At 40.2% G+C, this 12,449-nt stretch overlaps 1 protein-coding gene across 1 annotated transcript; it reads right to left on the reverse strand.

The window, feature by feature from the left end:
• Positions 1–44: 44 nt before the first annotated feature.
• Positions 45–11,155, reverse strand: tbc1d10c (TBC1 domain family, member 10C). Its single transcript, XM_041797016.1, has 10 exons — positions 11,105–11,155; positions 10,640–10,777; positions 8,529–8,628; positions 8,318–8,425; positions 7,852–7,958; positions 7,521–7,635; positions 7,208–7,273; positions 4,522–4,711; positions 4,183–4,340; positions 45–2,541 (listed from the first exon to the last, which is right to left on the reverse strand). Exons 2-10 carry the CDS (start codon positions 10,771–10,773, stop codon positions 115–117), a joined length of 3,405 nt encoding a protein of 1,134 aa, XP_041652950.1. The 5' UTR covers positions 10,774–10,777; positions 11,105–11,155; the 3' UTR covers positions 45–114.
• Between the last annotated feature and the right edge of the window lie 1,294 nt (positions 11,156–12,449).

Genomic DNA, 12,449 nt, shown 5'->3' on the forward strand with positions numbered 1-12,449 from the left:
GTTATGTACATGTTAAGACATTCAAGTATCAAATCAACCACCAACGTAAGTCCACTTGATTAAAATAACTTCTGTAACCATTTCAGATAGAGAAAAAAACATGATTTTTTTCTGTCAAAAATAAGACTCAGCATAAGGAGCAGTATATCTGAATGACTGAGCTTCTGTCTTCACATGTTGAGCTTCATCGATGCTTCCTTTCTCTTTTTGCCCCTGGAAACTTTTCCCTCTTGTCTGCGGTTTCCTCCTCTCTTTCTCCTGCTCCTTTTCTTTTTTTTTTCTCAACCTCTCCTCCTCTTTCTCTTTCCTCTCTCGTTCCCTGCGCCTCCTCCTCCTCTCCCTGGAGCTCAGTTTCTCCTGCCCTTCTTCTTCGACCACAGTCCCCGTCCCTGTTCCGTCGCTGAAGTCCTGAATTACAATTGTGGGTACCTGCATTGGGGTCTTGGCTTTGTTAGGCCGTTCTCCTTTGAGTCTGCGGAAGAAATCAAAACGTTTAGAGGGGTGGGACTCAGACGGCGCAGGAGTCTTAATGGTCTCCTCTGCAGGCAGTGGGGAGGGGATTTCTTCGGGTTTCGTTTGGTTTACAACTTCAGGATTGGCTTGTAATTCACTGTGTGAATTGGAGATTAGTTGTGACTGGTTGGTTTTCTGCGGCATGGTGAAAAGATCTTCTGACAGCCTGCGCCCTAACCAGGACCTACGGGTGGCAGATGACTTGCGGACGCAGAAATCACCAGAAGACTTGCTGTTGCGACGCCCGCATAGTTGTGTTTGGTCACTGTTAATCGGCTCAAAATTTGATTCTTTCTCTTTGATTTGTAGGTTACTGTCGGGTTCTGGAGAGTTTGTGGGATTACAGATATGATCCCCTCCTGGTGTGTTTTCCTCAAGATTTTCTGAGATTTCTTCCTCCTTCAAGTTTTGAACTTTTGGTTCCTCAGGCACCAAACTTTTTCCATCTATCTCCTCAGCACTTGTTAGAGGTCTTGTGATGTCAGTTGCCTCCTCGTTGATTCCACTCTCTGTCTTTGCTTTCTCTGCTTGTGTTTGACTGTTGTTAACCTTTTCCTCTGAGCCTACAGTGGAAATTACTTCTTCGTCTTCCTGTGTAGATTCACATGTAGCTGTGTCACTCTCTCTCCCTGAACTAACTTCATTTTTGTCCATCACTACATGGGTTTGAGCCGCAGTGTTCTTTTCAGCCTCTAACCCAGTACTTTCTTTTTGTTCAGTGCATTCAGGCAAACACAGAATTAATGGTTCCGCTTCTGTCTCAGAATCAGCATGTTCTTCTGAAAAATTTCTTTGCCCTATTTCTGGATCCATTTGGTTCAGAGTAACTGAATCATGCGACAGTACATCAGTTTCTGTCTGCAAGCAAGACTCATCTTTCAGGTCGATTTCCTTGGATTGTTCATTAGAGAGATGTTCTCCTTCAGATCCATCTTCTTGTGAGCTTTTCTCTTCCTCTTGTTGCTGTTGTGCCTCTATCTCATCAACAGTGTCTCTGACAATGTGAGCCTCACTGTCTATCTCTGTGTCTGGACTTGTCTCATTTATTGCTTTGGGGGGTGTTTCAACCTGCGTTTGTTGCACATTTTCAGTTTCTGTGTTCTCTGGTTTCACATCATCCTGCTCCTCACTTCGATCTGTGGCTCCTCCTGACTCTGCCTCTGTCTTTTGGTCTGAATCATCATCTGTCTGTACCTCAGTCTGATTTTCCTCTATAAAATCTGGTAGTCCACCTTCTGTTTCAAGTTTCTCTGTCTCTTTATTTTCAGATTTCACTTCAATCTCCTGCTCTTGTCTTTCCTGACTCTGCAGCTCCAGGACTTGTGATGGGCTGTCAGAATTTAGCTCCTCATCTTGCTCCTGATGAATTGTGTAATCAGGTATCTGAAGGATATTTTCAACATTTTGGTCTTCTGTTGGACCATGTTTTGGTTCTTCAGTCTGTTCAGAGAGTGTTTCACTCTCTTCAGTCTTTCTAAGTTGTCTTTCCTCCTCTTCACTGATTGTCTTTTCAGTCTCTACTTCTAAACAGACTTTTTCATCTTCATGCTCTTCTTGCATGTTTTGGATGGTGTCCATATTTTCAGGTATTTTCAAGAGTTCATGTTCATGTTCTTCGAAAACTTCCTCATCTTCCTCCTCCTGTACCTCCTTCACTTTCTTAACATGCAACTCAGTCCAGCCCCTCATGTCCTCCTTTGCTCCCATTGAAAGATGCCTCACAACTTTACCTCCGCCTTCCCACTCCTCTGCATTCACCTTCCCTCCTTTTCTCCACCTATGAAGCAGGGAGGGGGACAGGGAGAGAGTGGAAGCTGAGCGAGTGATTGGGACGGACAGGTTCCCTTTCTCCCGCTCTCTCTTGTCCCGTTCTTCCTCTGTGTGTCGAGCCCTTGCCCACGCCATCTGATATCCGTGGCAGCGGCCTCTGGGATCAAAGGTGGATAAGGGTCTGTCTTTCCTCCACTTTTCTAACTGTTTTTCCGTTTGTTTTTCCAGATCTTTGGCTGAGAGTTGTACAGAGCACACCTGAAAAAGAAAGAACAACACTAGTTTAACTTGTATTATATTTACTTAATTTTTTACACAATTTATGTCAAGATTGACACTGTAAACCACGTGCTACCATTTACAAACAGGGCAGCCAATGTTAACACATTTGATTTATAAAGAGAGCTTAACATGACAGTTATTTTAAGGCAAATGAATCACATTTCCTTCATATGGAAATTAAGAGTCCTATTCAACCTGAATGCCCTTCAAAAAACATGAAATCATAAAACATGGGGATGTACACTCGCAGCAAAGAAAAAGATGTCCACATGCCAATTCCCCATTATGAAATAAGTCATAAACTTGCCAGCCACATCTCCAGATTGACCCATGTCAATGTTTAGATGCTTGCTAGTACTGGGTTGGACCACCTTCTGCCTGCAGAACTGCCCTAATTCTTCGTGCCAAAGCTTCAACAAGGTATTGTTAACATTCCTCTGAGGTTTTGGTCCATATGATAGCATCATGCAGTTGCTGCAGATTGTTGGCATCTGTGATGTAAATCTCCCATTCCACCACATCCCAAAGGATTGGATTGAGATCTGGTGACTTAGGAGGCCATTGTGGTAAAATGAATTCATTGCCATGTTAAAGAAACCACTCTGAGATGGTTTTAGCTTTGTGACATGGTGCATTATCCTGCTGGAGGAGCCATCAGAAGATGGGTACTCTGTGGTCATAAACGGATGGACATGGTCAGCAACAATACTCAGGGAGGCTGTGGCATTAAAACAATGCTCAGCTGGTACTAAAGGGCCAAGAAAATATCTCTACACTATTACGCCACCACCAGCCTGAACCGTTGATACAAGGCAGGATGGATCCACGCTTTCATGTTGTTTACACCATATTCTGACCCAACCATCTGAACTCATCCAGACCAAGCCAAGTGTTTCCAATCTTCTATTGTCCAATTTTGCTGAGCCTGTGTGAATTGTAGCCTCATTTTCCTGTTCTTAGCTGACAGGAGTGGCACCCAGTGTGGCCTTCTGCTGCTGTAGCCCATCTGCTTCAAGGTTCAATGTATTGTGCCGTCAGAGATGGTATTCTACATACATTAGTAGTACCAAGTGATTATTTGACGTGCATTTGTATTTCTATTATCCCGAACTAGTCTGCCCATTCTCTTCTGGTCTCTTACATCAACAAGGCATTTTTGTCCACACTGCAGCTCACTGGATATTTTCCCTTTTTCAGACCATTCTCTGTAAACCCTAGAGATGGTTGTGTTGAAATTCCCAGTACATCAGCAGGTTTTTAGGTCTCTCTTCTCATGTGTTTGAGTTTTTCTACTCTGGTTAGAGTTCAGAAAGGTAGATTTTTTAAAAATCTTATTGATAATAACTGTTATGAGGAGGCCTTCATAAACATTATTTGCAAATGTGTGAGTGTTTTCACAGCAAGTGCCTTCTGTATGGAACGTTTTTCCTGCATTCTGAATTATTTTCAGATGCAGTGGAATTTCAACAGATCCATCTTTATAACAACACTACTTGAAGAAGTCTTTGTGGTACAGTATAAAGTTCAGGAATAAGGCCGTGAGTAAATGCCAGTATTTTTGAGTAGTAATTCAGTTCATCTTCCAGCTTGTAGTGATGGTGCAGTGTTTTGTCTTACCTCTGCTATGAAGGTGTCATCCTCCTCCTGGACCTGATCCCTGACCCCCCTCAGCCTCTCTAGAGTCTCCATCTGACCCTCACACTGCCTCCTCTGTTCTGCCCGACCAAGCACCCGACGGACAAGCACCACCGTCACCTGGAGCAGCACCCGCACGCCTGCACAGACCGGAGGACAAAAGGTAAATGATGTCATAATATGAAAAATTACTATAAAAAGCATCTCAAAAAACACATTGCTATTATGCAAATAACTCCATATGAATTAAAGCAAAACATGAAATGGTGTAGGCTTTAAGATTGTGTTTCTTCCCTTTCAGGAAATGTATGACAGACATACCGTAGCAGAAAAAAAGGTCCCAGACTCGCAGCAGTGTGTTGAAGGGCAGATGGCGTGTGAAAAGACACATCAGCCAGTCTGTGGCAAACATGAGTGGCTCCACCCCATGCTGCTGCAGGTGTTTGTGTGCAGCTGGACACGTCCTTTTCAAGACCCAGGTCAGCATTGCAGCGTCAAACAGGACTCCCTCCTGAGTATGTGAATGTTTTTAATATCAGTAAAAGATTGTCCTGTCCAGTTCTTATAAAAACTGTTGCTATAGCTATGTCCAAGATAGTCATTTCACTCACAGCCACTGTTTATCACATTGCAGCTAAACCACACCTGTAACTACTGCCTCACTCTTCTCAAAAGATGCTGATTGGTCCATCAATTCTAGGACTGGGCACAAAGTTTCAGACTGCAGCTTTGCAAGATGGATCTGCCTGATGACAGACTTGGAATCTGACTAATCAGCTTTGCAAGGTCAACATTTTAAAAAGTAATTGTTTTACACAGAAAACCATCAGTTCTTGTCTTTAATTCAGCTTCCATATGTCTTTTTCAGTTATCTTATATGCAATTGTATGGAGGTGATCTTCAATGGCAACCATCAGATTTCACATTATTTATAGCAGGTCATCTGATTAATGGGTTTGTTTAGCATTTTTCTAAGCAACATTATTAACATAAACAGTGCTTAACAAATATATTAGACCACCCTTACCCCAACCAAAGTAAGGTTTATGCCACAGCTGCCCTAAATTAACAGCACTGGTAATTACCAAAATCCTTTTTTTATGTTTCTGCAATGGTTAATACACCAATGTGTAGAAGCTCTTTAACCCAAATGATATTTTTAATGCAAAATTATAATTATTGTTGTTATCCATGAATTTCAAATTTACTGATTTACAAAAAAACTGAAAAAATAGTAAAGCACATTAATATTTCTTGATTAATATGTCAAATTATAGTTATTTACTTGCATTCCTGAACAGAAAAATGAGTTTTAGTGTTTGAATGTTATGCTTGATTAATTTCTGACTTCTCAGAGAAGCCCAGTGAGCCGGCTCAAATTTGGGTGAATTCAGTTTGAAATCCCTCATTCCTGTTCAAAATGGTAAAACGTGGAGAGCACAGTGAAAATGAAAGAGTCCGCATTAAAGTACTTCATGATGCTGGATGGTCTCTGAGACAAATATGACAGGTGGTCTAATACATTTGTTAAGCACTGTACATAAATGCATAACTTTATAAAGATGCACAAGAAAATCCCTTTTGTCCTGATGTCATCCCAGTATAGATTTCTGTTCATCCAAAGCACTTTTTTGCATCATTCCTGGAACAACAGGACATCCTCAATCTCGAGCCCTGGTTACCAGAGTTTGAATGAACATGCCAGTCTGTCTGTGTACAGTCTATGTACAACCGTTAAATAAAGTGCCTATAAGAAGAATTTAATCCTTTGGATATTTTACCCTTTTAGTAATTTTATAAATCAATCTTGGTCAGTATAATTTGGAAGACAAAAGAACACTCCAAGCAACTCAGAGAAAGGGTTGTTGAAAAGTATAAGTCAGGGGATAGATAAATTTTTTTTTCTAAGGCACTGAACATCCCTCAGAGCTCAGTTAAATGCATCATCAAGAAATGGAAGGAATATGACACGTGTAAATCTGCCTAGATCAGGCCGTCCTCACAAACTGAGTGACAGTGCAACAAGGAGACTAGTGGGAGACCACCAAGACAGCTATGACTACTCTGAAGGAGTTACAAGCTTCAGCAGCTGAGATGGGAGAGACTCTGTATACAACAAGTGTTGCCTGGGTTCTTCATCAGTCAAAGCTTTATGGGAGAGTGGTAAAGAGAAAGCCACTGTTGAAGAAAACTCATATTAAATCTCGATAAGCGTTTGCAAAAGGCATGTGAGAAACTCCATGGTCAAGTGGAATAAAGTTCTTTGGGCTGATGAGGCCAACTGTTTTTTTTTTTTGTTTGTTTGTTTTTGCCATCAGACAAGACGCTATGTTTGGGGGACACCAAACGGTGCACATCACCACAAACACGCCGCCTCCACTGTGAAACACAATGGTGGCAGCATCATGTTGTGGGTTTGTCACTTGGCAGCCGGCTCTTGGAGGCTTCTAACGGTGGAGGGTAAAATATAGGAAAATCCTTGACAACAATCTTATTCACTGACCAGGAGCATACAATGAAAGCTACACAGAAATGTATTAAAGACAACAAGGTGAATGTTCTGGAGTGGCAGAGTCAAAGACTAAACCTCAATCAGATAGAAAATATGTTGCCGGACTTGAAAAAGACTGTTCCTACCTGATCCCTGTGCCATCTGACAGAGCTTGAGCAGTTTTACAAAGAGAAATTGATTCAAATTTGCATGGTCCATATGTGCAAGCCTGACTGAGACCTATCCACACAGACTTTACAGATTTTACAATACATATTTTTATTTGATTGACATTTATTTGAAGAAATCTGTGGTGGTTACTTTGCCATTAGGCAGAGTTTTTGGCTATTTTTTGTTTAAAAATAAAGCCAATCATATTGACAATGATTAATTTATAAAATCCATAAATGGGTAAAACATCCAAGGGGGGGGGGAATACTTTTTATAGGCACTGTAGGTATCAATAAGAGAGATAAGATGCACTTTATGAATGAGTAAATATTTGCAGGTCCTCACCAGAAGTGGGCTGTAGTATCCTGGCAGGTACTGCTCACTGATCTGCACCAAACACCAGAACGCCTCCTACCAGGGTCATATGAGGTAAGATGGATCATGGCAGACACTACTTGTGACAGCAGTCTTTCATGTTTCAGACAAACATAAATATAGTTAACAATGTCAGTTAAAGCTGTTATATTTTAGTAGTGACGCCTCTGAAGCAAAGTCTGCACAATGAGACAAGATGCCAAGAGTCATGTTATTATTATTTTGATTTGGGGTTTGCTGCTTTTTATTGGACAGCAGTATGCACTGTGCTGTTGATCTCTACCTCAGCTGGCATGTTCATCAGCAGCACTGCAGTCACTGGGCCCTGTGCTTGGCAGTAACCCTCTTCTGGTTGGTACTGAGTGTAAGCTTTTAACACCCGGAACAAACCACGCTGCCTGCAAACAAACAAACATGAAGCATAAGTTCAACTTCACAATGTTTAGAGAGAAACTCTCTTTGTTTAACCGCTTAGTTTCCAATTTTGCGACAGAAGAACAAAAGCATGAATTTGAAGATGTAGTGATTGTGCAGCTACTCAGACATATGGAAACATCAGGATTTTTATGTCCCCTTGTGTGCAGAATGAGATAAAGGTATGAAGTGTTTCCTACCCATGTCCATCCTTGGAGAGGAACATTTCATGGAAAGGAAACTGTCGGTCCAGGTCCCTCTCAATCACATCCACCCAGCTCTGCAGAGCAGGCTGCGAATCCAGAGACTAACAAAGGAGTAAAAACAAGGTTAGTGTACACTTTTGACTATTGTATTTCTGTTATTATCTACTGTATCAATGTGAAAGGCTAAAAAGTGTGTCAAAGATGAGCATGGTTTTGGCTAGGTGCTTTAGATAATTAGATTTATATTCATTAGTTTTTTAAAAGCAGGGAAAAGCAACAAATTCCTCACAATTGAAAACAGACAACTGTTGGTCAGATTTTCTTAAAAGTGATTCAGTATGCGAGGACATGACACTTTAGTCGATACATTATTTACTATGATTGAGATGGGTCACCGGACTCTTGTTTGTAGCTGCTGATCTGCAAACATTCACCACATGACTGTGTGCAGGTTTCTTGCCTGGTAGAGAGTTTGGTTTTGTTTCATCTTGTCAGTTGCTCCACACAGCAGAGGCCAGCACTTTGCTCTGAGAGAGGCAGGGATGCCTTTCTGACATTGCACTTTGACCTGATGTAACATTAACAACACAGTTAAACAATCATGTAAGAAAATAATCCACGAAGAGGCACTGAAACCTTTAAGTTAGATATTTACTTCAACTGAGACACACCTTATGAGTCTTCTTAAACAAGATATGATCCCACTGGCTAATGATGTTAATCCATTTGGCCTCCCTCTGCCTGACCAGCTCAGGAGCTGGGCCCACACACCTGACAGCAAAAAAAAAGAAATGCCACATTAGTTAATTAGAAAACAAATCTGGGTTTAGTGGACGCTGATTGAACAATACAAATTAACAGCGAAACTTGAAACCTTCATGCTGCCACACAGAGCAGCTGCATGCACATTCACTCTGTTTTCATTGTATAAGTCAGCACCCCGCAAATTCAAGACAGGAAACAGGAAAACCACGCGTTAGCAGTTTAAAGTCTCCATAGCAACAGGTCAGGATGTTATCAATGGGGAAATGTTTAATGCAGGTAGCATGTTTTTGCAGGCCTGGTTAATCATAAAATCCACATAAAGACTGCACATGCAGATTTTTTCATGATTGTACCATGGGTTAAAGCTTTTTTCTCCTGTTTTAGTTAAATCCACTCCTGTAGCATGTCTATTTTTAAACAAAGTAGCAGTTTTGTTGATGATCCTTTACAAATGACCACTCTTGAATAATTCTCTCATCATAAGTCGGAAAGTTTATCATTAATTTGGGTTTATCTCTCTTGCTCACTATGTTTCTCTCATTTGGCCCATGCTATAGATTTAGAGATTCACTAAACAGCTGCTACTTTGAAGGTAACCTATGATCTATTAATATGATAGTGTTTCAGCTATCAGGATAACAAATCTTAATCATCACCTGTGACATTTACAGAAATAACTGGAAAATAGATTAGTGAGCATTAGGCGGTGGCACACAACCTGAATGTCAAACTTTTATTTATTTTTTTTTTAAACAGAGAATACAGTTTGTTTTGATCCCTTTCCTTTTGTAAAATGCAGGATAATTTTACTTTATCATTTGAATAAAACAGTGTAATCCTGAAAATCCTTTAAAGGCTGAGATGCTCACAGTTCATGTTATCGTCAACCCTACGATGGTAATAGGTGTAGACATTAATAGGGTCAGATTTTTTTTTTATACAGTGCATTTAGAAAATATTCAGACCCCCTCCTCCTTTTTCACTTTTGTTAGGTTGCAGCCTGATGCTACAGTAAAAAAGAATCTCATTTTTATTCCTATTAATAAACACTAAGTACCCCACCATTGTTGCTAATTTATAAAAACTTAAAAACTGAAATATCACACTGATTTAAGTATTCAGACCCTTTGCAAAAAACCCCAAAATTTGCTCAGGTTTCTTGACCTTTGCTGAGATGTTTCCACACCTTGACTGCAGTCCACCTGTGGTAAATTAAATTGACTGGACATGATTTGCAAAGACACACACCTCTCTATAGACAGCCTCACAGTCAGCAATGCGTATCAGAGCAGAAACCAAGCCATGAGGTCAAAGGAACTGCCTGCAGAGCTCAAAGACAGGATTTTTGCAAGACACAGATCCGGGGAAAATATTCTGTTGCAGTGACAGTTCCCAGGAGCACAGTGGCCTCCATAAATCTCAAATGGAAGAGGACCTTCTATAGAGAGGTGTGTGCCTTTTTAAAACATGTCCAATTACTTTACTTTATCACAGCTGGACTCCAGTCAAGGTGTAGAAACATCTCAGCCTCAATCAGGAGCAGTGGGAGGTACCTGAGCTAAATTTCCAGTGTTTTTGCAAAAGGTCTGAATACTCATGTAATTGTCATATATAAAATAATATCTGGCTTATTATTGGCTCAAATATCGTGTATTTATTATTTGAATTAATTAACAGCGTATCAAAATAAATACTCTTATAATTTAAAAAGGAAATTGGATTGTTTCTGATAGTGAGAATACCAAAATATAGAACTGGAAAAAAATTTACAAACATTTCTTTGGTAATGTCTTTTGTATTATTTGACTTTGCCCATTTCGGTATCATCTTGAAAGAGCAGGAAGAAACATATTAGAGGTTTTCTAGAGTATTATTTACTTTAGGATGCAAGTCCCTAATCCTATAACCACCATAAGCAGTCTGAAAACAAAGAACCAGTATACCTGGTTTTGGTCTGGGTGCCATGTTTAATCACAGAACAGAAACAGCTCACAGGCACAAATGTGGAACTGCTCACCCAGCTGTGGATCCATTAGTCAGAATGAAGCCAAACCGGTCTGTCTCAGGTTCTTGGCCAACATCTGACCGTGTATCAGATCCAGAGGTGTCCTCTTCACTGACCCTCTGGGCTGGACTCGATGGGCTCAACATCTTACTAGAAGACAAATGTTCGATGATCTAGAAGAACATGGGATTGTCCTGCATCAGTGACTACGACAGCTTTGCTGTCACTGGAGCACATTTATTCAAGGTAAACAAAGTATCACTAAAAGAATAGAGCTAAATAAACAAAGCAATGTTGGGAATCATCATGTTTAATGTAAGCTAAATGCTTTACTATCAGCCTATTAGTGAGCTCAAATTCATGACATCTGTCTCAATTTTTATAGTTTTTAGTGTAAAGTAGTTAAAATACTTTTTCTGCCAGGCAAACAAACATTATTTGGACAGTTTTCAGTCAGATAAATTTAAAGTTGATTACCTTTTACATTTCCGTTTCTGTTTGAGCGCTTGCTGAGGAGTGAAGTGTGAGAAACACCAATGATGAGAGAGGAAGACCAACTTCCTCTCTCTCTCTCTCTCTCTCTCTCTCTCTCACTCAGTTACTCACTCAGTGTGTTACAAATGTATTACACTACTCACTCAGCTTCTCCTTTCTATATTAGGAGATAAAAATTACAAAATTGTCTTTTTTTATCAATAATGGGGGTGATACAGAGTTGCTCAAATATGGTTAATCAAAGATTACATCAGAGTTGTTGAGTTGAGTGTGTTTCTGGTCATCTGACCACAACACTAGCAGGGGTCATCAACTAATTTTCTACAGTTTTGGACTGTTCTTGGCAGATATTTCTGGGAAAGTGTATTTTTATTACATGAAAGTAAATTTCTTTAGCATACGTGTTTTCCAGTTACTGAATGAATTCACCCAATCCAACCTTATGTGAGCTCAATAACCATCTTGTTGTCCAAAACAGTGATTCCCAAATTTTTTTCCTGATTACCCACTTTTTACAAGGTACAAGCAACTTTTTTTTTTTTTTTTTTTTTTTTTAAATATCAAGTCTGCCTTCTGTGCCTTCCTTTGTTTCTAGGTTAAGCTGATGTCTGGTGCAAGCTAAGATAATTTTAATTCTGGACTCAGTTTGGTCCAGACCTGATGCTTTTTATTTCACAAGCCTGGAAGAAGCCACTTCACTCCATCACAGTGGCTTTCTTCACATATTTGGCCTTCATCTTGTCTGGAACAATGCATTTATTTTTATTAGACAAGCACCAACAACTGTGACTTTAGATCTGGTGCCACCAAGTGGCTGGTAGAGCCTTGTGTTGTGTTTTATTATGATGATGATATGAGTGTGATTATACATTATAGGGTGAAGCCCTAACCTGACATTCCAGATGGATTTGTTTCACACATCCATCTGGAAAAGCTTCAATAGGAAACGTTTGAGAAAAGGCAGAGGAGTTGAAAAAAAAAAACTCGGAGTGTGATTGGGTGAATGTTCTGTCTATCACATCTCTATGGGCCTATAGGATCAACAAAACACAGCTGCTATCGAACTGCGCATGCGCAGCTACTAAGGAATAACGCAAACATGGCGACTGTAGACATGTAAGTACTCGACTTTTGTCGTTTTTGAAAAGAAAGCAACTCACTGCTGTTCTTTGTTCTTCTTTTAACAAAGAAATGTTGTCAAGTTCTGCTAAAACTGGCGCTTTAGTAACATCCACGCTAATGTCTTCCTCCATAACTGCACTGGCTCTTGCTGCTGCTTGTTTACGTCAGACTCCGCTGCGGCTGAAAGTACTGCCCCTCGTCGCTG

This window comes from Cheilinus undulatus, linkage group 10 (assembly GCF_018320785.1).
Source record: "Cheilinus undulatus linkage group 10, ASM1832078v1, whole genome shotgun sequence".
NCBI lineage: Eukaryota > Metazoa > Chordata > Actinopteri > Labriformes > Labridae > Cheilinus > Cheilinus undulatus.